At 37.6% G+C, this 25,594-nt stretch overlaps 1 protein-coding gene across 1 annotated transcript; it reads left to right on the top strand.

The window, feature by feature from the left end:
- Positions 1 to 1,557: 1,557 nt before the first annotated feature.
- nipsnap2 (nipsnap homolog 2) lies at positions 1,558 to 25,587 on the top strand. Its single transcript, XM_033046135.1, has 10 exons — positions 1,558 to 1,724; positions 4,820 to 4,959; positions 5,050 to 5,095; positions 9,407 to 9,501; positions 10,096 to 10,166; positions 12,171 to 12,311; positions 13,357 to 13,388; positions 19,725 to 19,819; positions 23,040 to 23,123; positions 24,641 to 25,587. Exons 1-10 carry the CDS (start codon positions 1,558 to 1,560, stop codon positions 24,703 to 24,705), a joined length of 936 nt encoding a protein of 311 aa, XP_032902026.1. The 3' UTR covers positions 24,706 to 25,587.
- Positions 25,588 to 25,594: the final 7 nt, after the last annotated feature.

Raw genomic sequence — 25,594 nt, 5'->3', positions numbered from 1 at the left:
TCTAGCTGATTACCATTGTAATTTTTCCATACACACACACATAAATCAAACAATAATCGGGCGGCCATGGAGGCGCAGCGGTAGAGTTGTTGCCTTAGCGCTTGCAGCACGGAGTCCCAGGTTCGATCCTGACCTACGGGTGCTGTGTGTACAGTTTGTACGTTCTCCCCGTGACCATGTGGTTTTTCTCCGAGATCTTCAGTTTCCTCCCACACTCCAAAGACATACAGGTATGTCGGTTAATTGGATTGGTGTATATGTAAAATTGTCCCTAGTGTGTGTAGGATAGTGTTAATGTGTGGGGATCACTGATCAGTGGGGACTCAGTGGGCCGAAGGGCCTGGTTCATCGTATCACTGAACTAAACTAAACTAAAGCCCTAATATCAGCAACTTAACATTTATCCAAATTAATCAAAACGCTCTTTAAAAATCATTTCACATTGACACAAACCCAAAAACCTTCCCTTGCAGAGAAGGATTCAATTTCAGTGTTTGTCCTGTGCTCCCAGATTGCAACCCAGCGGCCTCTTGCTTTCCCTCTCTCTCCATCCCTCCCCGACCCTAGTTCTCTTAACTAGTTTCACTGTCCTCTTGATTAATTTTACTGTTTGTATGCCTTGTTGCCAGCTTCCCCTCAGGCAACATTGAACCAATCTCTATTTCCTTGATTAATGTCTGCATTGATCTGTCGTTTTTACACCTTACCCTTCCATATCTCATAGACTCCCTCTCACCTGACTCCCAGTTTGAAAAGGGTCTTGACCCAAAACGTCAGCCATTCCTTCTCTCCAAAGATGCTGCCTGACGTGCTACCTTCAACATTTTGTCTTTTTGCACTATTATTTAGTTTTAATTTTAGAGATACAGCGCAGAAACAGGCCATTCGGTCCACTGAGTGTACGCCGACCAACGATCCCCGCGCATTAACACTATCCTACACACACTATGGGACAATTTCAATTTTACCAAGCCAATTAACTTACTAACCTGTACGAGTGTGGGAGGAAACCGGAGATCCAGGGGAAACCCCACGCAGATCACAGGGAAAACGTACAAACTCTGTATAGACAAGCAAGCACCTGTAGTCGGGATCGAACCCAGGTCCCTGGCACCATACGGTGTATATATATGTGTATATATATGTGTATATATATATATATGTGTATATATATATATATATATATATGTGTGTATATATATATATGTGTGTGTATATGTGTGTGTATATGTGTGTATATGTGTATATATATATATATATATATATATAGGTGTGTAAATATGTATATATACATATACACGCCCTGAACTTCTGTTTATCATATTGTTTACAGTGAATTATGATTATATATTCTGTTGTGCTGCAGCAAGTACGAATTTCATTGTTCTATCTGAGACATATGACAATAAAACACCAGCATCTGCAGTTCCTTCCTACATTCTTCAGTTTATCTCAAAGATCTTATAGCAGAGCTCTTTGGTTTATCTCAGGTCGCTGGGTCAGGGTTACTCCCGGCTAACCCCCTTCCGCGCCCCGCCCCCACACGCCTGGAGGCGCATGCGCACACGCTGCCGTTGCGGGGGTGAATGTCACCTCCACAGCAAGATGGCGGCCAGAGTTATGCTGAGCCTTGCAACCGGTGCCAGGAGGGCGACAGCCCGGGTTAGAAGCGAACACTGCGCCCTTCCTCTCGATGCTGGCATCACCACGTTAACCATGACCAGGTCAGTGCACGAAAAGGCTGACAGCCGCCGTTGTTTTGCCGCCTGTGGCTGAGCTTTGCCGGAGCGCGCAAACTGAGGTAAAGTTTGTCGGCAGGCCCTTTCCCTTCTGTCAAATGACAGGTGCGCCGCTGTGCTGCTTCTTTGTTCAGAATAAAATGCCGTCCATCAACAGGTTATCGGCTAAAAGAACGTCAAATTAACATGCAGTTTAAAACACCGAACCATCTACAATTGACTGGTTTGAAGCCTTATTTCCAAGTTTCTTTTACGAGACTCACATTTGAGGATTTTATTTCACCAAGGTCATTATCTGCAGCAGTTGCATCCGTTATAATTGCACAAATGTGCGCTAAGTTTATGTTCTTCAAGCTATTCAATCATTATGCCAGTCCTTCAGTTGAAACATTTCAGTGTGTTTCTGATCAGCAAGGAAATTATTTAAACTCGGTGTTTTACATCTGCAGTGAAGATGTTTGATGGATTAGACAATAAGAAAATTGTAAACATTAAATCTCAGATAACCTTTAAGTCATATATTGTCTATTTTCAGAGTTGAATCTTAAAGATATGCATTTACACGACCCTTTTCATGGTTTTGATGTCACAAAGCGCTTACAGTGCTGACATACGTTTGAAGTGCAATCAGTTATGATTTCAGAAATGCACAGAAGTAATAACATTATGGTAATTGACCAGGTGACCATTTTCCCTGAAGTTAATTAAAGGATATTTATTGACTTGGATCTGGGCCGCCCTCCCTCCTGTTCGTCAAAATAATCCTGTGAATCTTTCATGTCTTTTATTGACATGCTTTTAGACCAGTACCTTGTGCAAGTTATCTTTCCTGGTGTTCTATTTGATTAAATTGTTCATCTACTCGTACCCCTTAAATTCTTCTTGTATCCTGTATAACACAGCTTTACACATGACCACATCAAATGCCACCTATCCTAGCCTGCATTTGTTTTTTTCTGATTTTTAATCACTTATTTTACATTGATTTCAGTTCCCTACCTATTTCCTTCGTTCCCACCTTTCCAGGACATTGTCACATAAAACTGTATCTTTTGTTCAGCACAGGAGCATTAACAAAACACATTTAAGTATAGCCACACATTGGGATAGATGTCTAAAACCCTGGTGGAATGATTGTAAAGAATGAAAGAGATTTTTTTTTTAAACTGGTAGATTTAGGGTTGGGAGATTGCATAGGGTCTTAGAGGATCAAATAAGAAAGTGTTACCGATGAAAGAATTACCGATATCTAAAGATTATAGGACAAGAAAAAAATAGGGAGTGGAGGCCACAGAGAGATTTGAAAATGTGGATGAGAATTTTAAAACTGATTTGGGAATTAATGTAACTCATCAAGCACAAAGTGATGGGCAAATGGAAAGTATGTGTCAGCATCTTAAGAACAGAACCTTGACAAGGATTTAATGAAAAGAGCTGACCAGGAATGCTTTGGAATAGTCAAATCAATAGTCAAAGACATGACAGGATGAGCAGAGGCAGCGGTGGAATTGGATGGTATTACAGAAATTAAAATATTCACTTTTATGACAGGGATATCTGCTCTGAACCACAAATTAGATATTACTCCACGTTCCTAGACATTGAGGTTTATTTTAAGAAAATTGCTGGAGGAATGCGTGGCTTTGGGCTTCAAATTAGTTGAAGGAAGCGTGCTAGTATGGTGTTTAATGTCAGGCAAATATACTGATGACTGGAGACATTGAATAGGTCAAGGGTATTGGTAGATGGGTAAAACACACTGTCAGCATACACAAATGAATATTTTTTGCAATCCTATGATGTCATGGCTGGTTTTGATGGGAACTGTTTTGCAGCAATGACAATGTGAAAACTTTCTCCAGTGGAGAAGATGGATTGTATTTGGAAAGAACTGAAATTGTGTTTTCTATATGGAGGGATGACGACTATATGTTAAGGAGTGAGGGAGGGGGAACAGCACCTGATGGGAGAGCATTACTAACATTATCAACTAACATGAAGCTCGGGCAAAGAAACTGGATGGGTAGCAATTTGGTAAACATAGGGGTGAAGAAGGGGAATCTTATGACATGAGGTCTTTGTATGGACATGATGGAAGATTAGAACAAGGCTAGAGAAAGATGTGAGTTTCCAGTTAGAACATGGATTGACTAGGTGATTGAGATGCACCATTTGTTTGGGTGAAGGGAAAAAGGAAAGTGCAGAATAGCTGTGTAATAATTGGAGGATTGCAAATAGCAGAATGGAAGAGCAATTTAAGAAGCTAATTTGCAAGCCAGCAAAAAAGCCACACTTCTGGTGTATTCATTGTTGAACAAAGAAGTGAGCAGTTGAGGTCAAAACGTAACGGTACTTTATGGGATTCATCAAACCTGACATTGAGTTGCAAAACTAGTTGTCTTGCATATCCAACCTGATTTGCAACTCAAGGACTTAAGAGACCGGACATGAAGACTGCATCAGGGGAGAAAAAATTATAATTACAATGGGCCCTCGGGCATTAAAAAAGGAATACAAAGTTCTGGTTATCAGTTCAGATATGATGTGGGGGAATGGAGGACCAAAGGCATGACAGCTGAGATTTTTAAAACGTGTACTTCAAATCAATTGGGAGTGGTATGGCTTTAGGAGCAGGCTGAGAAACAAATTGGAAAGGGTTTGTGGGGAAGATACATCAGAAATGGCTGTGACGTTTAGGTGACAGAAGTACTGAAGTCATAGGGTATGGCAAAGCCAAGTAGGTGACCATGGATATGGGTGTGTTAATCACAGAGAATAGAATGGCAGCCAACATGTGATAAAGCGCAAGATGAGGTGAGATTGAGGTGAAAATCACCTTGACTATGAAACCACAGTACAGAGGCTAGGGAAGGAAAGAGTTGACCATACTTAATTGAGCAAGTTTTCACTGCATTTGGGTCAGCAATAGAGAACAAGAATATTGAATACTGATTGAACAAAGTAACATGTTCAAAGATGTGCCAAAGGATAATGAATAAGTGGTGATGTATTTAGTCATGCAAGGCATACTGTTCTGGGTGGAGAAAGCATGGAATGTAATTGTTCATGTTTTTGTGCAGGGCATTGTCTGCTACATCATTCAACAACAGGGAGGATAGCTGGTTTAAATCGCTGTTTGTCAGAAAGGTGGATCCACGTAAGGATGCTCATTCAAATTTGCTAGCTAAAAAGGAAACAAGCAGCCTATACAAAATTCAATGTAAGTATTCAAAGTGTTTTCTAATCTGCTGAGGGATGTATTTATTATATTTCAAGAATAATTTAAAATAATTTAAAATTTTCTTTCCAGTTCACAGTGTAAAACCAGAATCCCTGGAGGCTTACAACCAACTTTGGTAAGATTAAGAAAATGTCCATTCTTTTCTGTTTTTGCTGGTTAAAGAATCATAATTTGATTATCTGGAGTGCTTCTATTTCTCATTTTACTGTTCTTCTACAGTGTCCTCCATAATGTTTGGGACAAAGATCCATCATTTATTTATTTTCCTCTGTACTCCACAATTTCGGATTTGTAATAGAAAAAAATCACACGTGGTTAAAGTCCACATTGTCAGATTTTATTAAAGGCCATTTTTATACATTTTAGTTTCACCATGTTTAAATTAAAGCAGTGTTTATACATAGTCCCCCCCCATTTCAGGGCACCACAATGTTTGGGACACATGGCTTCACAGGCATTTGTAATTGCTCAGATGTGTTTAATTGTCTCCTTAATGCAGGTATAAGAGAGCTCTCAGCACCTAGTCTTTCCTCCAGTCTTTCCATCACCTTTGGAAACTTTTATTGCTGTTTATCAACATGAGGATCAAAGTTGTGCCAATGAAAGTCAAATAAGTCATTATGAGTGAGGAACAAGAATAAAACTGTTAGAGACATCAGCCAAACCTTAGGCTTACCAAAATCAACTGTTTGGAACATCATTAAGAAGAAAGAGAGCACTGGTGAGCTTACTAATTGCAAAGAGACTGGCAGGCCAAGGAAGACCTCCACAGCTGATGACAGAAGAATTCTCTCTATAATAAAGAAAAAATCCCCAAACACCTGTCCGACAGATCAGAGACACTCTTCAGGTGTGGATTTGTCAATGACCACTGCCCGCAGAAGACTTCATGAACAGAAATACCGAGGCTACACTGCAAGATGCAAACCACTGGTTCGCTGCGAAAATAGGATGGCCGAGTTACAGTTTGCCATGAAGTACTTAAAGGAGCAACCACAGTTCTGGAAAAAAGGTCTTGTGGAATACAGAGGCAAATAAATAAATTATGGGTCTTTGTCCCAAATATTATGGAGGGCACTGTATCTTTGAAATTTGTCTTCATTTCAGCTCTGGCATAAATATCATACTATAGCCCAGAATACAATGTTCTTATTTAATAAAAAGAATCTGAATGATTAACAATCAGTATGATATTTTTTTTTTAATATTCCAACGGTAACTTTGAAATAATTTTATTATCTTGGTTAAGGAGATGTGTAATATTTATGAACCATGAATAGTCATATAAAACAATTTTTTTTTTAAAGTGTCCAATAATAATTTATTGCTGTTTTCGAACGACGAAAAACTTGATCATGTAGGTAATTGTCACTTTACTTTGAATAAAAATACAGATCATTTTGTTATAACACAAAAGTTGTGTTGCTAAAAGACTTTGCACCTTGGAAAATTGTGGTATAAAAATAACAGCATCAGTGTAAATAGGTGGTGGGGGGGGGGGGGGGGTAATGCTGTCTGCTTACTGAATGAACATTTACTGGATGTATTCAAGAGCGAGTTAGATATAGTTCTTAGGGCTAGCGGAATTGAGGGATATGGGGAAAAAGCAGGAACAGGGTACTGATTCTGGATGAACAGCCATGATCATATTGAATGGCTCGAAGGGCCGAATGGCCTACTCCTGCACCTACTTTCTATGTTTCCAGATTAATGGAAATTATATGTAAACAAGTTTTTCTTCCGGCATTGATTTTATTTTCTCTCTGCTTGTCAATTTCCAAAAGAAACCTCTAAGTAGACCTTTAGTTACAGAGTAAAATTACATTATAACAAATTCAACCTACTTTTTACAAATAGTGTTCCCTAATTCATCAATTACATTAGATCCAATTCATTTTATGTGAACACGTATTATAACAGAACTACCTGCTACCTGCAATGTAGTTGTACTATCTAAGATAAGTTTCACTAGATCATGCTGGGCTAGATCTGTTGCCTGCAATTTCAGTCTATGGGTTCTGCAAGTCTGCGCTCATCTGAGCCTGATATAAAAGCGTTGTTTTGAGGCACTCTGCTCCATTGAGTCCAGTGGTGGTACTCAGAAGGCATTGATCAGAAACCGTATCCATAAAATATCATAGATTTTCATAGCCGGTGAAGCTCACCAATCTTGAATAGTGAATTTCAGAAACATTTAAAAACAAAAATTGAAGAAAATAATTGGAAGTACTACATTTGATGTTCCTGACTTGGCCTCCTTTACATTGTTGAGACCAAGCGTAGAACAGGCGACTGTTTTGCCAAACACACGCTCATTCCGAAAAGGCCTGCTGGACCTTCCGGTTGATAATCCTTCCCACTCCCATATTGGCCTTTCTGTCCTGGGCCACCTCAATTGCCAGAGGGAGATCATACACAATCTGGAGGAGCAACACCTCATTTTGCACTTGGGTAGCTTATGAACATTGAGCTGATGAATGGCAAAAACATTGAATTCTCCAAATTTAGGTAAACAACACCCCCCCCCCCCCCCTTATTAAACAACTCTCTTTCTCCTCCCTGTGCGCCTCCTGGATATACACCAATTTCTCCCTTTCCTCCCCCCCAACCTCTTCCACCTATATTCCTTCCTCTGGCTTCACATAACATGCCTTTTCAATCCTTATCTCCCACTATTTGTCTTTTCGTCTCTGTCCTTTGCCAAACATCTGCCACACAAAAAATCCTCACCTGTATCCACCTATCACTTGCTAAGTTTTGTCCCACACTACCTCTCTCTTTCTCCCTACTGATTACAATGTCCAAAGAAGAGTCCCGACCTGAAACGTTGCCTACTTGTGTTCGCCAGTGATGCTGCCTGACCCGCTGAGCTACTGCAACATTTTCTATATTTTTGGGTTTTGTATTAGAACAAGCTTATGTTTATCATTTGAAAATATCTTTTGTAGTATCACATGCACCTTTGTGTCAATAAATTTAACAGATCCCAAGTAGGATGTTGCCAGGACTGGAGGATCTGAGCTATAAGGAGAGGTTGATTAGGCTGAGACTCTATTCCTTCGAGCTCAGGAGGATGAGGGGTGATCTGAGGTGTATAAAATCATGAGAGGAATAGATCGGGTTGTTGTACAGAGTATCTTGTCCAGGTGAATTGAGGACCAGAGGACATAGGTTTAAGGTGAAGGGGAAAAGATTTAATAGGAATCTGAGGGGGTAACTTTTTCACACAAAGGGTGGTGGGTGTACAAGCTGTCAGAGGAGGTAGTTGAGGCTGGGACTATCCCGACGTTTAAGAAACAGTTAACGACGTTTAAGTACATGGATAGGACAGGTTTGGAGGGATATGGACCAAACTCAGATAGGTGGGACGAGTGTAGCTGGGATATGTTGGCTGGTGCGGGCAAGTTGGCCCAAAGGAACTGTTTCCACGCTGTATAACTCTATGACCCTATATTCTTCTCCAAAATATAGTTTTAATGATATAATACTGTTTTACCACATTAAAAATTAGTGACCAGACATCTGCTGCATTATGAATGTGGAAATGTTAAATGTATTTACAAATTGTTTTATTTCTTACTCTTTTTAACATTTCCTTGTTCTTTTTATTTCACTCTATCCTTTTTGAAGTCAGTTTATTTTTCTTCAGCCCATCCCTTGATTTGTTGAATCGTAAAAAGCCCATCAAATCGCACCATAAAAAATAAAAATAATAACTAACAGGCATATCATTGCCTGTTAAACTCAGTTTAATATAATGTCATTTTGCGTAGCATCACTTGCAGCTATTAAAAATGCCAACCTCTAGTGGCAATTGGAAATGTATATTGCCATGCCATTAGAGTTTCAGCACTCTGGATAGTTGGTCAATATTCTGTGAAATAAATACCAACATCATATAAATGTTTTGAACAGAATGTAAAAGTGCCAGATTCCACGTGTAATTCCCTAATACAATTGAAAACGAAATAAAAACTTTGAGGCAGCATTTTTAAATATGTTACAGTGATTATTAGTTACCTAAAATATATCTACAAAAATATTCCCCAACCTTCAGTCATGCAACCAATAAAAAGTTACTTTTCAAGCAATAGCAAACTTGCATGCAATTACTATTTTGGCACATTTGTGTTTAAATAGAAATGTAGAAAAGAGATTTTGTTCAGGTGTTGAGAATTAAATTGGGACAATGGATTAGAATTAGGGATTGTAGGTGTGTTTGATATGTGCACTCGATTAAACAGATCTGCTGATGTACTGCGTAAAGACTTATGTATGTTCAACTTTTTCTTTTACCTATTTTGTGTTATGTAAAATTCTGAAGCACATATCAATAGTTTAGACGCCAGATCCATGATCCAGAAATACAAAAATATTAGAAAATTGCAGAGGATGCAAAATGTTTGAAATTCTTTGTTCTTTGCAGCATAGATATACTACCACAAATTCACAAAGATGAGAACTATCCATGTGAACTTGTTGGGACGTGGAACACGTGGTACGGAGAGCAAGATCAAGCTGGTAAGAATGTTTTATGTGGAATCAATCATATATTAGGAATATGATTTTTTTTTGTGGATCTCATTTTGTGATGACTTAAGAACTGGTTGTATTTATTTTCCAATTTTTACATCTAATTAAACATAAACATGACAAGAGCATTTACTTTATCTGCATAAAGTGTAGTATTGATTTTGAATGTTTTATCTTCCCTTAAGTGTTACTTATTACAGAAGCATATCACTAGTCTTAAAATCTTTATGCCAACTTGTGTTTTGTGGGTTGCAATAAATCTGTGATTTATAGAACCAATTTTGTGCCTGATTGTATCTATAAATGGTATATATAGACATAATCAGCAAATTATTTTTAATCGCTTAAAATTAACTTAACCTTAGACTCTTTCTTACAGGTGGTATTGGTCTACCTAATTATTAACTTTAATTCAGTTGTGCTCTAGCCAGAAATGATAGTCAGATGACAACTTTGCTTTGTTGGCAATATCTACAAATAAAAACATTTTGTCCATCCAGCATTTTCATTAGCTACAATGTTCATGATACAGAGAATGTCAAATTTGAAATGCTATTCTCTTATCCGATTTGTCTCTTTCAGTCCACCTCTGGAAGTACAGTGGAGGCTACCCTACGCTTACAGAAGTGATGAATAAACTGAGACAAAATAAGGTAGGGGTTGAAAATATTTGTTTATAACACAGTAAAGAAAAACCACTATATATTGTAAAACTTGCAACATTATGTATTTAAACTACTGCTCTATTTACCCGACGAAAATTTTAAAAAACTGCATAAAACTGAAAATACTGGAAACATTCAGAGTATGTGAGAGAGAACCAGTTTTTGAGAAAGGGTCTTTGATCTAAAACAATAACTGTTTCTCTTTCCATTGATGCTGCATGACATGATGAGTATTTCCAGCAGTATCTATTTTTCTATCTTAAATTTACCAGAATAGACTTATAGAATAGATTTGGGGGAAAGGTTTTAGAACTTTTTTTTCGTGTAACAATGTTTCATCCTTTTTTAAAGTGGAAAATTTAGCATATAATCCAATATGTTGTTCCAGGAAGAAACGTCAGAAAACCCAGCTCTTGTTTTTGTTCATTGTTAGATTTCTTCCATTTGCAGAACATACTTAAGCCAAAACAAATTAGCCAGATTTCTGTAAAAAAAATGATAGTTTATTCGGGACACTGATTAGTGTTGACTTCAATCTATTTCCCTTGCCCATTAGAGATCGTGATTTCAACATTGACAATTTCAGATGTAGTAGAGTGCTTTAGTACACAGTAACAACTTGAATTGATATTGTTCACAATGTAGTGACATGATTCTGAGCCTCATGTATTCCTAGGAATGAAGTCCTAACCTGTCCAACGTTCCCCTACAGCTCAGAGCCTCTAATCCTGACAACGTCCTCCAAAGATTCTCGGCACTCTTTTCTGCTTATTGGCATCTTTCCTATAGCGGGGGACCAAAATTGAACACAATACTAAAATTGAAGCCTCGCATATATCTTCTACAACTGTAGAATACATGCCAACTTCTATACTCGATACCCCGATTGAGGGTATTGGTGCAGAAGGCAAAGGTTCAGAGAAGAGATCCCAATGGTCCAAAGAACTGAAACAGTGCCCGTTGCACCAACTCCTCAGCCATGCATTAATCTGTTCCATCTGCTTACTCCTATCCTCACTAGCATATGGCACTGGGAGAAATCCGAAAATCACTACCCTTGACGTTCTGCTTTTTAACCTTTTTGCCTAACTACCTATATTCACTATGTAGTACCACATCCCTTTTCCTAGTTATGTTATTTGTGCCAACGTGCGCAACCACTTCTGGCTGTTCATCATTCCTCTTGAGAATGTACTGCAACCACTCCGAAACATCCATGACCATGGCACCAGGAAGGGCACACACCATTGTGGGGTCCCGTTTGCTGCCAGATGTTTGTATGTTTCCCTAACTAATGAGTCTCCTATCACTATAGCCCTATATGATTTCACTTGAACTGTTCGTGCATCAGAGCCAGATTTGAAGCCATACCATACTCCACTATCGCTCAGAGCCAGGCCTAGTACCACACCTTACTCTATTGTGCTTCAGAGCCAGGCCTGATGCCACACCCTACCCGACTGTACCTCGGAGCTAGGCCTGGTGCCATATTCTACTCGACTGTGCCTCAAAGTCAGGCCTAGTGTCACACCCTACCATGCTATGCCTCAGAGCCAGGCCTGGTATCACAGACATGACTATACTCCCAACAGATACTCAAGGGGCTGTAATTAAATAGGACCAGGATCTCTCAATATTGTCCTAAGCATAGATTGCCTTGCATCCTGAATGGTCTAGTTATTTACCTTAGAATTGTTCATTTTAAGAATCTGCTGGAGTTGGAATAGTTTAAGGCCTTTTTGCATTCTCTCTCCAACTACTTGCCTGCTATATATATATTTTGCTACAGTGATGTGAGCATGGAGGCCAGGTTTCTAGCAAGGAGGAACAAATTGGTGTATATTGAAGCTGCTGGTATTAAAATAGTCCAAGAATTACAGCGGATCTATATTCTGTATCATTAAAAGCGGGATTTTTTTCCCATGTCGTGATTTAAGCTATGTGTGAACTTTCAACTTTGCTACTAGTGAAATTTAAGACTTTATTTTGCAGGAGTTCATGGAGTTTAGGAAGGAAAGGGGAAAAATGCTACTTTCTCGGAAAAACCAGTTGCTTTTAGAATTCAGTTTCTGGAATGAGCCTATGCCCAGGTCAGGGCCCAATATTTACGAGCTCAGATCGTACCAGCTCAGGGTAAGGAACATCTGTTTTCTATAGTTATAATTGCAATAGAACCCTCTGAATCATTGAAGAATATTATAATTGACCAAAACTGAAAAATATTCCTGCTTTAGTTGATTGTGATAGAACATGTAAAGCATTAAAGAATAATTTGATGCATGCTGATAAATAAACCCTTGAATACACTTGATATACAAGTTTTTCAGATTTTATTGATTCCCAATAACAGCTATTAAATGACCAGCAACCCGAAACCTACCAACTGCAGCAAACTGTTTGCCACTTTTAATGTTTTATTTCTTGGATCATTCCCCACTCTGCTTCAAGTGTGCACTTAATTCTGGGTTTTTTTTTTCAAGATTACACTTTATTCTGTTTTTTTTAAATTATTGCACTCCAGCCTAATTCTGCTCTGTTTATTGGAGCAGGTGATGATATCAGTTTTACCAATGATATTTGATTTTCTGAACGTATTCGAAGAAAATACAAGCCTATTGGGAAAGCAGTATAGACACATAATTGAGCCTGATGTAAGATCCAGCATAGGCACAACAGGCCTATTGGTCTCTTTCTGCATTCCTGCAGTGCCAAATCACAAAGTTGTCATGTGCTATTTTGAGCACAAGGCAAGCCTTATGAGCATATGAAATTTCATACAAAGAAATTTGTCACAATTCTTAGGCTACCTAAACTTGTCTGTCAGGTGTTCCATTATGATATTCTTTGGTACTGAATGGAAGTGTACCTCCCCACTATATTATCCTTGCTTTATGCAACCTGTACACAATTGTACAAGCCATCAGCCCATTTTCTGCCTTGAAATTATGATGTCAAGACTAAATGAGTTAACAATATGAGGAAAATATCTTAATTGGATCATCTGTGCTTCACTTTACATTTTAGTAGATGTAGCTTGTATTATACCTTAGTTTACATAAATTCGTCACCTTAAACTTATATAGTCTTTTTAAAAAATCACTAAAATACTGAGGTCCTGTTGCATTATATTTGTAAATGGAATTTTAATATTGTTTTAATATTGGTATGATTTTTCCAGCCAGGAACAATGATTGAATGGGGTAATAACTGGTGAGTGGCATACTCTGCTCATGTACAATTTACCCTGAAATTTGCATTGTGAAGTTATTTGGCAATAATGGATTGAAAAAACAGTAATTGTGATCCTTTAATTTGGAGTCATTGTTGGATATTCTAATCTATTTTACTTTTCAAAATAGCTGATATTATTAACTAGTTTTTTTGCATGTGCATTGTTACTAGAGTCCTCAGACATTTTGCCTGCATTCTGAAAGAGTCCGTGGTCAATTCCTGCAACTTTCCATCTGCTAAATATCTATCCTTGCATTTGCCTCTAAGATTTACGAATTTTCTCCAATTCCATGCTCACTACCACCTAAACATTTCAGGATATTTTTCATCCTATCCACACTATAAAGACCACAGTGGGGAAAACTAACAAATGAGATTCTATGTGATGAGTCGTGAAACAGTATCCATCCTCATCCATTACAACAAATTTATTCTGTCTAAAACCTCAATTGTTCTTTGACAAAAGGCTGTTCTCTCTGGTTCCATGTTTAATTCACTCGTAATAGCTATCACATTGCAAATAGTACTATTTCTTACGCTTCTCCTGTGGTATTACTTGGATGGCTTAGTTCAATTAATAACTTCTGATAGAGAATTACATGTATCCTTGAAGAGATTTTGTTATAGCACCAGTGCAGGTTTCAGGGACTGACTAGTTTCCTTCTCTGATTTTCCTATTTTTGCTTTTTTCTCTGTACAGTTTGAGATTTTAATTAGTTAAAGCATTATTTAAGTAGGAAGGAACTGCAGATGCTGATTTACACTGATGAAAGACACAAAATGCTGGAGTAACTCAGCAGGTCAAGCAGCATCTTTGGAGTAAATGAAACGCCGACTTTTCGGGTCGAGACTCTTCTTCAGACTGGAGTGTTGAGTCAGCCACTATTATGTGAAACATTCTTTAGCTCTCTCATGTTACTGAAGTACAAAGCTATTTTTGAAGTGACCATGTAAAGTTATTGAGATCCACATAGGTAGCTAAGAGTAATTATTAGGTAATTTGAATTGTTAAGAACTTAAAACTTTTTAAAGAACTTAATTCTGGAGTATCTATTTTCTAGTTTTGCCAATTTCCATATTTTTGAAAGTGTCGAGATAATGGCTGGATAAATGATGGCAAGTTTGGGCAAGTTATTAATTATGTTCATATTCTAAGTATCAGGTGAAGAGGAAAAGATAATTAATTATACTGCTTTATTATTAGACTCATAATACTGACAGCTTGAATGAGCTATAAATGTTAAGCAATTACGGTCTTTGCATAATACATAGAAATTAAACACACTGACAAATGTTGGGGTAATGCTTAAACATCTTTTAAAAAGCAAATTTATGTTCCTACAGTGCCACTTTAATCTTTCTAACTCAGAAAGGGAACAGTTGAAACTATAATTTCATTCATGCAGATACTAATTTGTTCTTGGCAACACATTCCTCCTCAGTAAATTGGTTTGATGGAGTAGGTATAGAATACTTAAATAATATGAGATGTAATAATGGATTTATCAACATTGAAAAGTGTTAGTCTTTCAACCTTTTACTATGTTGTGATCATGTGGCAAGTGAAAGGGCTTTTGGGCCACTTTTTTCCTTCTGTCTTTCTACACTTGCAGATAATTATTTTCTGCACCCTTTTTCAACATTCTATCTTTCACCCACCTCCCAAATTCCTCCTCTGATCCGACTCCATTTTTTTCTTTCTTTCTTTGCATTGATTTTAGACATTTTATTGTCCCCATTGCTTATTTTAAGGCTCATTGGATAAAAATGCTGAATATTAAACTTGCCATCCATCACCAAATTTTTATTAATGGTTGATGTTATTCGCCTGCACTTAGTCATTCAGCATGGAAACAGGTCTTTCGGCCCAATTTCACGCCGACCAAGATGCCCCATCTACACTAGTCCCAGCCACCTTGCTCGGCCCATATCCCTCTAAATCTTTCCTATCCATGTACCTGTCAAACCTCCTCTGGCAGCTTGTTCCACATACTCACCCCCTCTTTGTGGAAAAAGTTGCCCCTCAGGTACCAATTAAATCTTTCCCCTCTCACTTTAAACCTATGTCCTCCAGTACTTGATTCCTCTACTCTTGGTAAAAGACTCTGTGCATCTACCCTATCTATCCCCATCATGATCTTATACACCTCATTATGATCCCCATCCTCCTGCCCGCCAAGGAATAAATTCTCCCTATAGCTCAGGCCCTCGAGTCCTGGTAATATCCCCGTAAATCTTCCAGATTATTGTGGTGCGATCAGTGTGCAAAATAAATAATATTTTAATAAATATGGAAGCATCTGCTTCCCATAGTACAACAATATGCCATTTTTTGTGGTTCACAATAGTGTTTAAACTTTACTTTTGAGTTTGACTTCTTTTCTGCATCAGCATTATTCTCTAATCCCTTCTCCATTATATGTTTAACTAGATTGAATGGAATTTATAATAGTTTTATAAATGTAAACTGTAAATTTAAATGTTTTTGCTCATTAAATGAGTGTACAGCAAAGTATGTTTACAGGTACAGCATAAAAGAAAATACACTCTCAAATATTTTCTACTTAATCCATCTAATGTAGCAAGATCACAATGCAAATTATAGTTTGGATTGGCATCTGTATCTCAGGTGGTGTGTTCGTAGAAACATTCTAATAATATGACTTTTATTAGAGAACTCCATTGCATGTGCATACCCCAAGCCCCAATAAAATTATTGAGTAAGAATTGGCAACATTTTTCACTTTTATCTAATTTTATTAGACAAAATTATCTTTAGAACCATTTATTTTTCAGTACATATCACCAATAAATTAAATAGATCCGTTTTGTTATTGGTTGGAGACCATAAGGAATCCATCATGTCCTTCAGAAATGTATTATTTTACTTTTGTTTCCACTGGCATGGTTGCTATGGGTGAAATTACTCTGATCATTCGATTAATGATTCAATTCTTTTCACCTAATCAGCCATTTTCAACAATATCATCTCTTGCTTTGACACTCCGATAATATTGAGAATTTAAAATGCAGCACCCATTCAAAGATAATTGAAAGATGGTTAAGTAAAATAATGGCAAGAGAGATGACGGTAGAAATATGTTTCTTTGCCAGCTCGTTAATCCACAACATACATCCACGACGACAAGCGCACCATGAGCATAAGAACACCACCTGCCAGTTTCCCTTTAAGCCCCACTCCATCTTGATGGAAATATATTGCCAAATCCTGGTAGTTTTGTGTGTAACAGCTCCGTGGCTGTACCTTTGTCACATCAACAACAGCACTCCAGGATAGTCCGCCACAATCTTGCCCGCAACGGCCATAAAGAAATGTATTTCATTTTGTCTTTTGGTTAATACCGTTGACACCAATGTGTGTCAGAGGTTATGGGGAGAAGGTAGGAGAATGGGGTTAGGAGGGAGAGATAGATCAGCCATGATTGAATGGCTAAGTAGACTTCATGGGCCAAATGGCCTAATTCTACTCCTTTTCCTTATGACCTTATGAACATTTGTAGAAATGTAGATTAGTAAATGAAAGTCGGGTTCTGTTTGTTAAAAGAAAATTGTATATAAGTTCTTTGAGTAATGGGGAGGGCTTGTGAAAGAAGTACAAATTATATTCCGTATACGGACTCGGAGAGAGAGCAGCGTTTAGATTTGTTAATAGATTTTGAAATCTCTCGGCTTAAAGGAATAGTGGCAGTCAAGAGTTGAGAGTGTTTAATTGTCATTATACACCAGGAACAGAACAATTAAATTCTTACTTGTTGCAGCTTTTACAGGCACATTAACGCATCTGGATACAAAAACGTCAATGAACAGAAGAATGGTGGTGATGGACAATATTGTTTTCCCCAGACCAATGTAAATTAATTGAACACTGGCTCAGCTTACGTAGCCCTTGAATGAATACATAAACGATCTATACATATTTTCCCCAAGTGTTGACTTTAGAACCACTTTAGTTTTTGAAGATTAATTTCTTGGGCATGCATGTGCAGAACACGATGAGTTTTCAGATAATACAACATTTAGTAATCTTCAAGAGGACAAAAGTAGACTAATGAGTTGTAAATTAGACTTAAGCAGGAAACTACAAAATAAAATATTTCGATTGGAAAAACAGGATTTAATCTAATTTATGCAGTTTATAGTAGAATTCTCCATGGATTGTCATCTTGTGGCGGAGAAGCTTGTGTGGACTTGAGATCCTAAGAGCGATGCCGTCTGGAGGTATGCTCCTGGTAGGGCCACTCATGGCGGTACGGTCGAGGGGGAGGTCTGACAAAGAGCAATCCAAACAAGACCTCAACGGTAGAACAGGCGGGGGACGATGGCTGACCTTAGTGGAGCGTCATAACGGTTGGGAAGGTTGATGAAGGCTGCAGCGGAAAAGGGTCTCCGCTCGTCTTGGACTCCATGCCACTGGATCCTGACCCAGATCTGTCAAGGACCGTGGGGTGGCTGTGCACCAGTCTCCCCACGTTAAACAAAGTCACGCATAGGTGTCCTCTATATAGGGAATAGTACCCTGGAGACACCCATGGTCAGCCATGACCGAAGGGGCCTAAGAAGATAGTAGAATTAGGAAGGTTTTCCCCGTTTAATGAAAAGGCACAAGATTAAATGTAAATTCCTTCATGATTGTTTAAATTGACCAATGTGTACCAATTCTCCTATAAACAAATTGTAATTGTATTCATTTAATTTGTGTTTTCTTCATTTGTGGCTTGAGGATATGTTCTTTTCCGTCTATTTCAAATTGCCCTCAAATGTGATGTTGAGTGTCCTTGACTGTTGCTCATGTGTAGAAGGTACTTAAACACTGTGTTTAGGTAGAAGCTTGTTTAGTGTCAATGTAACTTGGCACATCCCAGCTGGTGCCTGAATGTTGTTTTGGTCTTGCTTCATGCAGTCACTCTCTAAGGAGCTGCAATTACAATTGAAGATTGCAGTCAGTAATAATTGACCCACCTGGTCTTAACTGGATGATTCATTGAAATGGTCACTGTTGTTATTTGGGGTGAGGGAACAACCTTGAGGAACACTAACGTTATTATTCTGAAGGTGAAATAATTGACTTCCAATATACAAAAGCCATATTTCTTTACAGTAGTAATGACTCCAGTGAGTGGAACATTTACCCTCAACTCCCAATGACTTTGATTTTACGAGATCTCTTTTTTTATCATGCTGTGGAATAATTTCCTAATGTCAATGCCAATCACGCTCTGCTAACCCGTATGAGATTTTTGTCCATATTTAAACTGACTATAAAGTGTTCAAAAGCTAAATGGTCCTGGAGCATAGCAGATGGTGGGTTTGTGTTTGATAGCATGAACAACAATTTTTTCCATCACTGAGTGTAGAGTAAAAGGGTGGCAAATATCAGATCAAATTTGTCCTGTTTGTTGTGAATTTAATGTACCTGAGAAATACCTATTTTGCTGAATAGATGACCAAACTGTTGCTGTTATGGCTATTTCTGGACCATTCGTCTTCCGCATTATCGCTATAATGTTAGTTCCAAGCCCTTCAATGGATGCAGGGCACTCAGTAGTTTCTTTAAATTAAGTGGAGTGGATTAAATTCTCTGAGGACTAGCAACTATAATGGTGAGCGCTTTGAGAGAAGGCAGAAATGTTTATCTATTTAGCAGTGTGAATGTGTTTACCACACAGAGTTCTGCCATTATCTTGGATGGGATTGTAAAAAAAAGTATTTCCATCCAGAATTGGCAGGTCTGCAAAGCTTTGATCTAATAGTTAGCTGTCCAATCACTAGCGCTCTTGAAGCACGGGGTTTTCACATTTTAGCATGCATATAGTTGCTGTTCTATTTGAGCAGATTGTAATGTACATGTCGATCTATACTGAAGAATGCTTCAAAGTTGACAAAATCCTGTTTTAACTGTTTACTCATTTAATGTTGCAGCTGCTTTTATGTTTGAGGATTTTGGTTGAATGAAAAGTCATTGAATTTTTCAGTCTCCATTCAGAATTTAAAGCACTGTAAGTGTTTGTGTAAAGTCTTATTAGTGTCAAGGAATCAAACTTTAATTTGTGCAAAAGTAAACTAGATAATGAAAACTGCATGTTGAACAAATTGAGATTATGTATAATCACTCTCCACCATTGAAATGTCAGGAAGACGGAGCATAATTATTATTTTGAGAATCAAACTTCAACTTTCAGAGGACATTTTCAACAAAATTGTAACAGAATCATTCACAGTTCTAATATAATTGCCTCAAATTTGAAATGTCTCTATTTTTAATTATTAATTTCTGATTCATTTAATTTTTCATAGGGCTCGAGCCATTCGGTTTCGACAGGAGAACAATGAAGCAGTTGGTGGCTTCTTCTCACAAATTGGTGAACTATATACAGTGCATCATCTATGGGGTAAATAATGTTATGCATTCATATTTCTGTGCACTTTTTCTGGTCAATTATGGGTCCTAATGCTTATTGAACATAATCTTAATAAAGAAGGAAAAAATAAAATTCTAAAGTTTTGCTTCGAAAATATAAAAATGAATGATTACAGCATTGAGATTTAGTTGGTAAAATGTATTTACCAATGACTGGAGTTACAAAGTACCTTTCAAATGAAATAGGAAATGCTATAATAATCAGAATAAATGCTATAATGTCTTTAGAATAGTGTTTGGAATAGTACTGGCAATGTGTGGGACTAGGCGAAAATATTTTGGATGATCGAACAACCTCTGAACTAAAATAGCAATTCTTTGCCAGCTGTTTTGATTCCCCCCCACACAGTCTGTTTTGTATTCATTAAAGCATGTGTTAAAACATCATGCCTAATCTGTTCATACTGACCTAATTCCATGCTGCAATTTAATTGTGTAATGTTCTCAATGAACACATTTTCTCAGGGTTCGTCTTGGTGGTAAACCTGAAGGCTCTTGAACATTTTGATAAGATTTTATCTGTCTTTGTTTTTCCATTGCTTGCTTTTTTTTTCTCTTTTAATATGTTAATGCACCATTTTCTATGACTCTTCAAGTTACTTCCTTCGCTTCCCTTTCTCGTTATCAATATCCCCGTCAGCTGCAGCAGAGTTGGGGCAGTCTGGTCCCACCCCCTACCCAGAGTCACTGACCGCGCTGCACTGGCACCCTCTCCCCCCTCCCCACCCCAGCGACCACCCGGCAACGTCCCTGCCAGCTGCAGCAGAGTTGGGGACAGTCTGGTCCCTCTGAGCAGTTAAATTTGTACGATACAAGATGAGAATTAGGTTAGTGTAGCAACCTAGTGGTTGCAGGGATAGAGGAAATTTGACATAAAGAGGGATTCATTTGTGGAGAGATTGGAAAATGATGAGAATTTTTTAATTAAATCATTGCTTCATGCCAGTGTAGGTTAGCAGGCATAGGCGATTCGTCAGTCGGGCATGGTGGTAATCAGGGCACAGGCATCACGGTAGTGCAGCAGTAGCGTTGCTGCCTTGCAGAGCTTGCAACGCTGAAGACCCGAGTTCGATCCCGACTATGTGTGCTGTCTGTCTGGAGTTTCTACGTTCTTCCCGTGACCGCGTGGGTTTTCTCAGAGATCTTCAGTTTCCTCTCGCACTCCAAAGACGTACAGGTTTGTAGGTTAATTGGCTTGGGTTTGTATACTTGGTATAAGTGTAAATTGTCCCTAGTGTGTGTAGGCTTGTGTTAATGTACGGGGATCACTGGTCGGTGCAGACTCCGTGTTGTATCTCCAAACTAAACATCAGTTTGAATGGGGAATTAAAGAAATGCACAAACATGAATCATTTTAAAATGATATATAAAAAAATAATTTTCAAGGGGTACAGGGATGGAGGGGATGGTTGACAAGTGGGGGTTGATGTTTATTTATTGCTTTAATATTGTTGAACTATTGTCAGAGGCAAAGTCATTTGAGTTATAAAGATGGAAAATGGCATGCATAATAAATAATGTTTGTCAGAGTCTTTGTTGTTTTCCTGTAACTCATCAATTTTTTAGTACCTTCGTCTCTATACCACTCCTTGCTTTGTTGATTCAACAAATTGCTCCTAAATTTAAAATGAAACAAAAGATTAAGTACTGCTGCTGCATTTGGCCAGCATGTACTTTTTAAAAAAAACCGGTGTTCAGCTCACAGCAACAATATGAAAGAATTCCATTGTAAGTTAACTAGATGGCAATATACTAATATTATTTAGGATTAATGAAGCTTTCAATGGACACATCAGTGGTAAAAGGATAAAGGAATTAACTGCTGTGAACCTCCTCTACAAATTGTTGCTTCCCACGTGATAAATTCCTACTTGTGCAAGGAATCGGAGACCATTGTATTTCCAATACTACAAGCATGAAGCTAATGTCTTCACAAATGATGTTCAATAGAGAAAAGGGAGGCAGGCAACATGACTCAAATGACAGCTCTTCACAGTAATTTCAGTTTCAATTCTATGTTCTGAAACAACGTAATCCGTTATAATGAAATACTTCATTTTCCTGCCTCTGTAAACAGTACAAGTTACTGAACAGATAGCAATGTTAATCACGACAGGACGACTGGATTAATTAGCAAAACATTCTAAAGTCTCCTAGAGTCATACAGCACAGAAACAGGCACTTTTGCACAACTCATGCATGCCGACCAAGATATCCCATCTAAACCAGGTACATTTTCCTGCATTTGGGCCACATTCCTCAACCTTTCTTATCCATGTAACTGTCGAGTGTCTTCTATGTGCTGTTATAGTATCTGCCTCAACTACCTCTTCTAGCAGCTTGGTCCATATATCCACCACCCTCTGAGTGAAAATTGCCAGACTCAAAACATTACCTGACCATGTTTCCCAGGAATGCTGCCTGACCTGCAGAGTTGCTTCAGCACTTTGTGTCCTTTTATGTAGACCAGCATATGCAGTTCCTGGTTTCTCTCTGAAAAAGTTACCACTCAGTTTCGTATCAAATCTTTCCCCTCTCACCTTAAACAATATGTCCTTTTGTTTTTGATTCCAGTACTCTGGGTCAAATACACTGTACACTAGCCTTATCCATTCCCCTCATGATTTGATATACCTCTATAAGAACACTCCTCAGCTTCTGGCACTCCTAGCCTGCCCAACCTCTCCTTATAAGATCAGCCCCTCAAGTCCTGGCAACATCCTCATAAATCTTCTATGCACTCTTTCCAGTTTAATGACATCCTTCTTACAGCAGGGTGGTCAAAACTGAATACAGTACTCTGTGTGTTTCCTCACCAACGTCTTGTATAACTGTAACATTCCAACTTCTATACCCAATACCCTGACTAATGAAAACCATTGTACCAAAAGCTTCCGTGACCACCCATATACTTAAAAATGATTTATCAGTATATATAATGTGGTTTCTCATTATACTGTGGTTATCTGTGGTAGCAGTTAGAATTGTAAATGCACTTAAGTTTACTAAGAGATGTGTTTTAAAAGAAAATAATATTATTGACCATGTGAAAATGACAACTTATAATAAGTAAATAATACATAATGTTATAGTAGGATTATAACATGATTTTGATGGGTTATTTATATTAAAGATAATAAATAAGGAATATAAAACTAACTTTATTTTGTTCTGCCTTGTGCTTTATAAAGCTTACAAAGACTTGCAGTCAAGAGATGAAACACGAAATTCAGCATGGCAAAAACCTGGCTGGGATGAATGTGTATATTACACAGGTATTTTTCTGTACATAATTAGTGTTCTGAAAATTCTTTAAACTTGAAGAAGAGCTACATTCATCAATAGCACCAGAGACCCGGGTACATTCAGGTGAAGCCTGTGCAGAGATTGCACAGAGGTTCTCCCTGTGACCTTGTTGGTTTCATCCCACATCCCAACCATATGCAGATTTGTAGATAAATTAACTTATAACATGCCCCTAGTGTAGAGAATGGATGAAAAAGTGGGATAACGTGTGAACGGGTGATCAGTGGTTGGCGTGGACAATAAAAGGTCCAGAAGTTGGACAAAGGACGTGTTTCCATGTTGTATCTCTAAACCCTTCTAAACAACCAGAACTACTCTGTCTAACCTTGTAACTGAATTCTACGAAATCATTTCACACACACTATAGAACCTTCACATTATTCTTAAGGAGTAACAGCCAAATTTGGATGCAGTACTCCAGTTCTGGCTTAATGAGTACTTTATAAAGGTTTAACATAACCTTCCACTTAGGGTCCCGTGTGTTTCATTAAACTTTCTCTCATTCTATCATGCCATCGCTAAATATTTACCCTTGTATACATCATCACTTTCTTTCCCTACATACTCTAAAAATTTATCAATTGCTCTTTGTTGCTTATTGTTTCCTGATAAAATTGCAGCATATTACCAGCCTTCTGTTTGTTGGCCCTGTTCGGAACAGAAATTCAGGAAAATAAACCCCATGGATTTCTTGGGAAAAAAATAAACAAGCCTTTGCATTACTAAGTTTAAAAAAAAAATAATCTCTGTTACACTTTGTGCTTTGCGGAAATGTCAAGGCTATCTGTAATAACAGATGGAATACATTGTCACTTTGCACCGTTCTTTCATAGCTGTTTTACCTGACTTGCTTTGTGTGTGAAATTAATATCCAGAAGAAAGTACATCTTAAATTTTGTTGATATATTTTGCGGTTCAATAGTTCTTAATATGTGAGGGAAAAAATACAGGTTACCGACATGACTACTTCTCATGATTGTGACTAATCAGCACAGTAAACATTTGGCGAGAGTAATTGCAAGAATACATGAATCAAGTGTTATAGAGTCAGCAGCAAAGTGGAATTTTGTCTCTTGTGCTCTAGTGACCTAATTCTCTTAACGAGTCATTGGGCATAAGTCTTCAAGTGCATACTTTTATAAGCAAATACATTTTCTATATTCACAATGCTAAATGAAGCTTAATAGTATAAAATAAAAATGCTGAACAAAACTGTGTGTGCAATGCTAGTATTGGGTGGTTTTGAATTAATGTAGTTGATACTTTGAGGAAAATGTTTGCATTTCCACATTTTTGCATTATCTGTTGAATGTTTCCTTTCTGAATATAAATTAAAAATATTTAAATCTGACATTTTTTTAAAATGATTAATAAAACAATTGTCACATTGTAATGTTTGCATTTTGATATTCCAATGTCCCGTATCAAGGAAATTGCATGATTTTGAATATATGCATGAGTTACATGTGTGTTTTTGTCTCTACAGTGCCACTCATCCAGCGGATGGATTCCAGGATTATGATCCCACTAAGAATTTCACCACTTCAGTAGAGTTCAACTGGGAACATCTTTCAAGAAAGTTAATAAATTGTGTCTTGTCTTAATATATGAGGAAACAAAATACAGGTTACTGACATGACTGTACTTGTCATGATTTAAAGTGTTTTAACTTCTGGACCTTTTATCAAATTTGCAGAAATATTTCTGACGCAAACTGTTACCAATAGCAATATTTTATTTCTGAAGCACTAAAATTACAAAGTTAGGCGTTTAAAATCCTGAATGCTTATATTTTATTGTCTTATTTCACTTTCACTACACTCCTCTCTGCCTTTGGAAAGTTTCAATAATGTTGGTGTGTTTTTGTTTATTTTATCTGCTCCATTCAGTAGAATGATCCTTGAAAGGGGGTAACTTTCAGGTATTATTTCAGCTTCGTGTGCCATTGTGCAAACCCCAGGGCAATTACCTGCCTGATTCTTGGAAAAACGAGCAATCAGAGTTCTCACCCCAAAATATTGATGATCCCACTTTAATAAGATGCTCACGATATCACAACTTTTAATACTGTTACTTAGGGAATTACTTTTTAAATCAAAATAATTTTTGTGAAGAATGGATAGTACATCTGCTGTTTCTCTGATACAAGTTCAACATAAAATGATACAGTAGATTATTTTTGGGTTGCTTTCTACTGCTGTAGGTGGTGCATGTTTAATCACTGTACAAAATTTAAGCTTACAATATCATTTTTTTTAAAATTGGTTTTGTTGTGTGGTTATTTTTAAAATGGCACCATTATATATAGTATCTAGTGTTTACAATAATTAAGTAGATCTAATTAATGAAAGAAGTGAGTTTCTAAAACCTTGATCCACAGTCAGGCTACAACATCTGGTACTCTGAAGGCTGTAATAAACTTGATTTACAACATTTGTGT

The sequence above is a fragment of the Amblyraja radiata genome, chromosome 28 (assembly GCF_010909765.2).
Source record: "Amblyraja radiata isolate CabotCenter1 chromosome 28, sAmbRad1.1.pri, whole genome shotgun sequence".
NCBI classification, from domain to species: Eukaryota; Metazoa; Chordata; class Chondrichthyes; order Rajiformes; family Rajidae; genus Amblyraja; species Amblyraja radiata.
This window is presented reverse-complemented; position numbering and strand designations above follow the sequence as displayed.

Coding starts and splice junctions, on each gene's coding strand:
- nipsnap2 (XM_033046135.1), top strand. CDS start 1,558: ATGCGCACACGCTGCCGTTGCGGGGGTGAATGTCACCTCCACAGCAAG. Junction 5,096..9,406: donor GAGGCTTACAACCAACTTTG/GTAAGATTAAGA, acceptor TGTTCTTTGCAG/CATAGATATACTACCACAAA. Junction 23,124..24,640: donor TGAATGTGTATATTACACAG/GTATTTTTCTGT, acceptor TTGTCTCTACAG/TGCCACTCATCCAGCGGATG.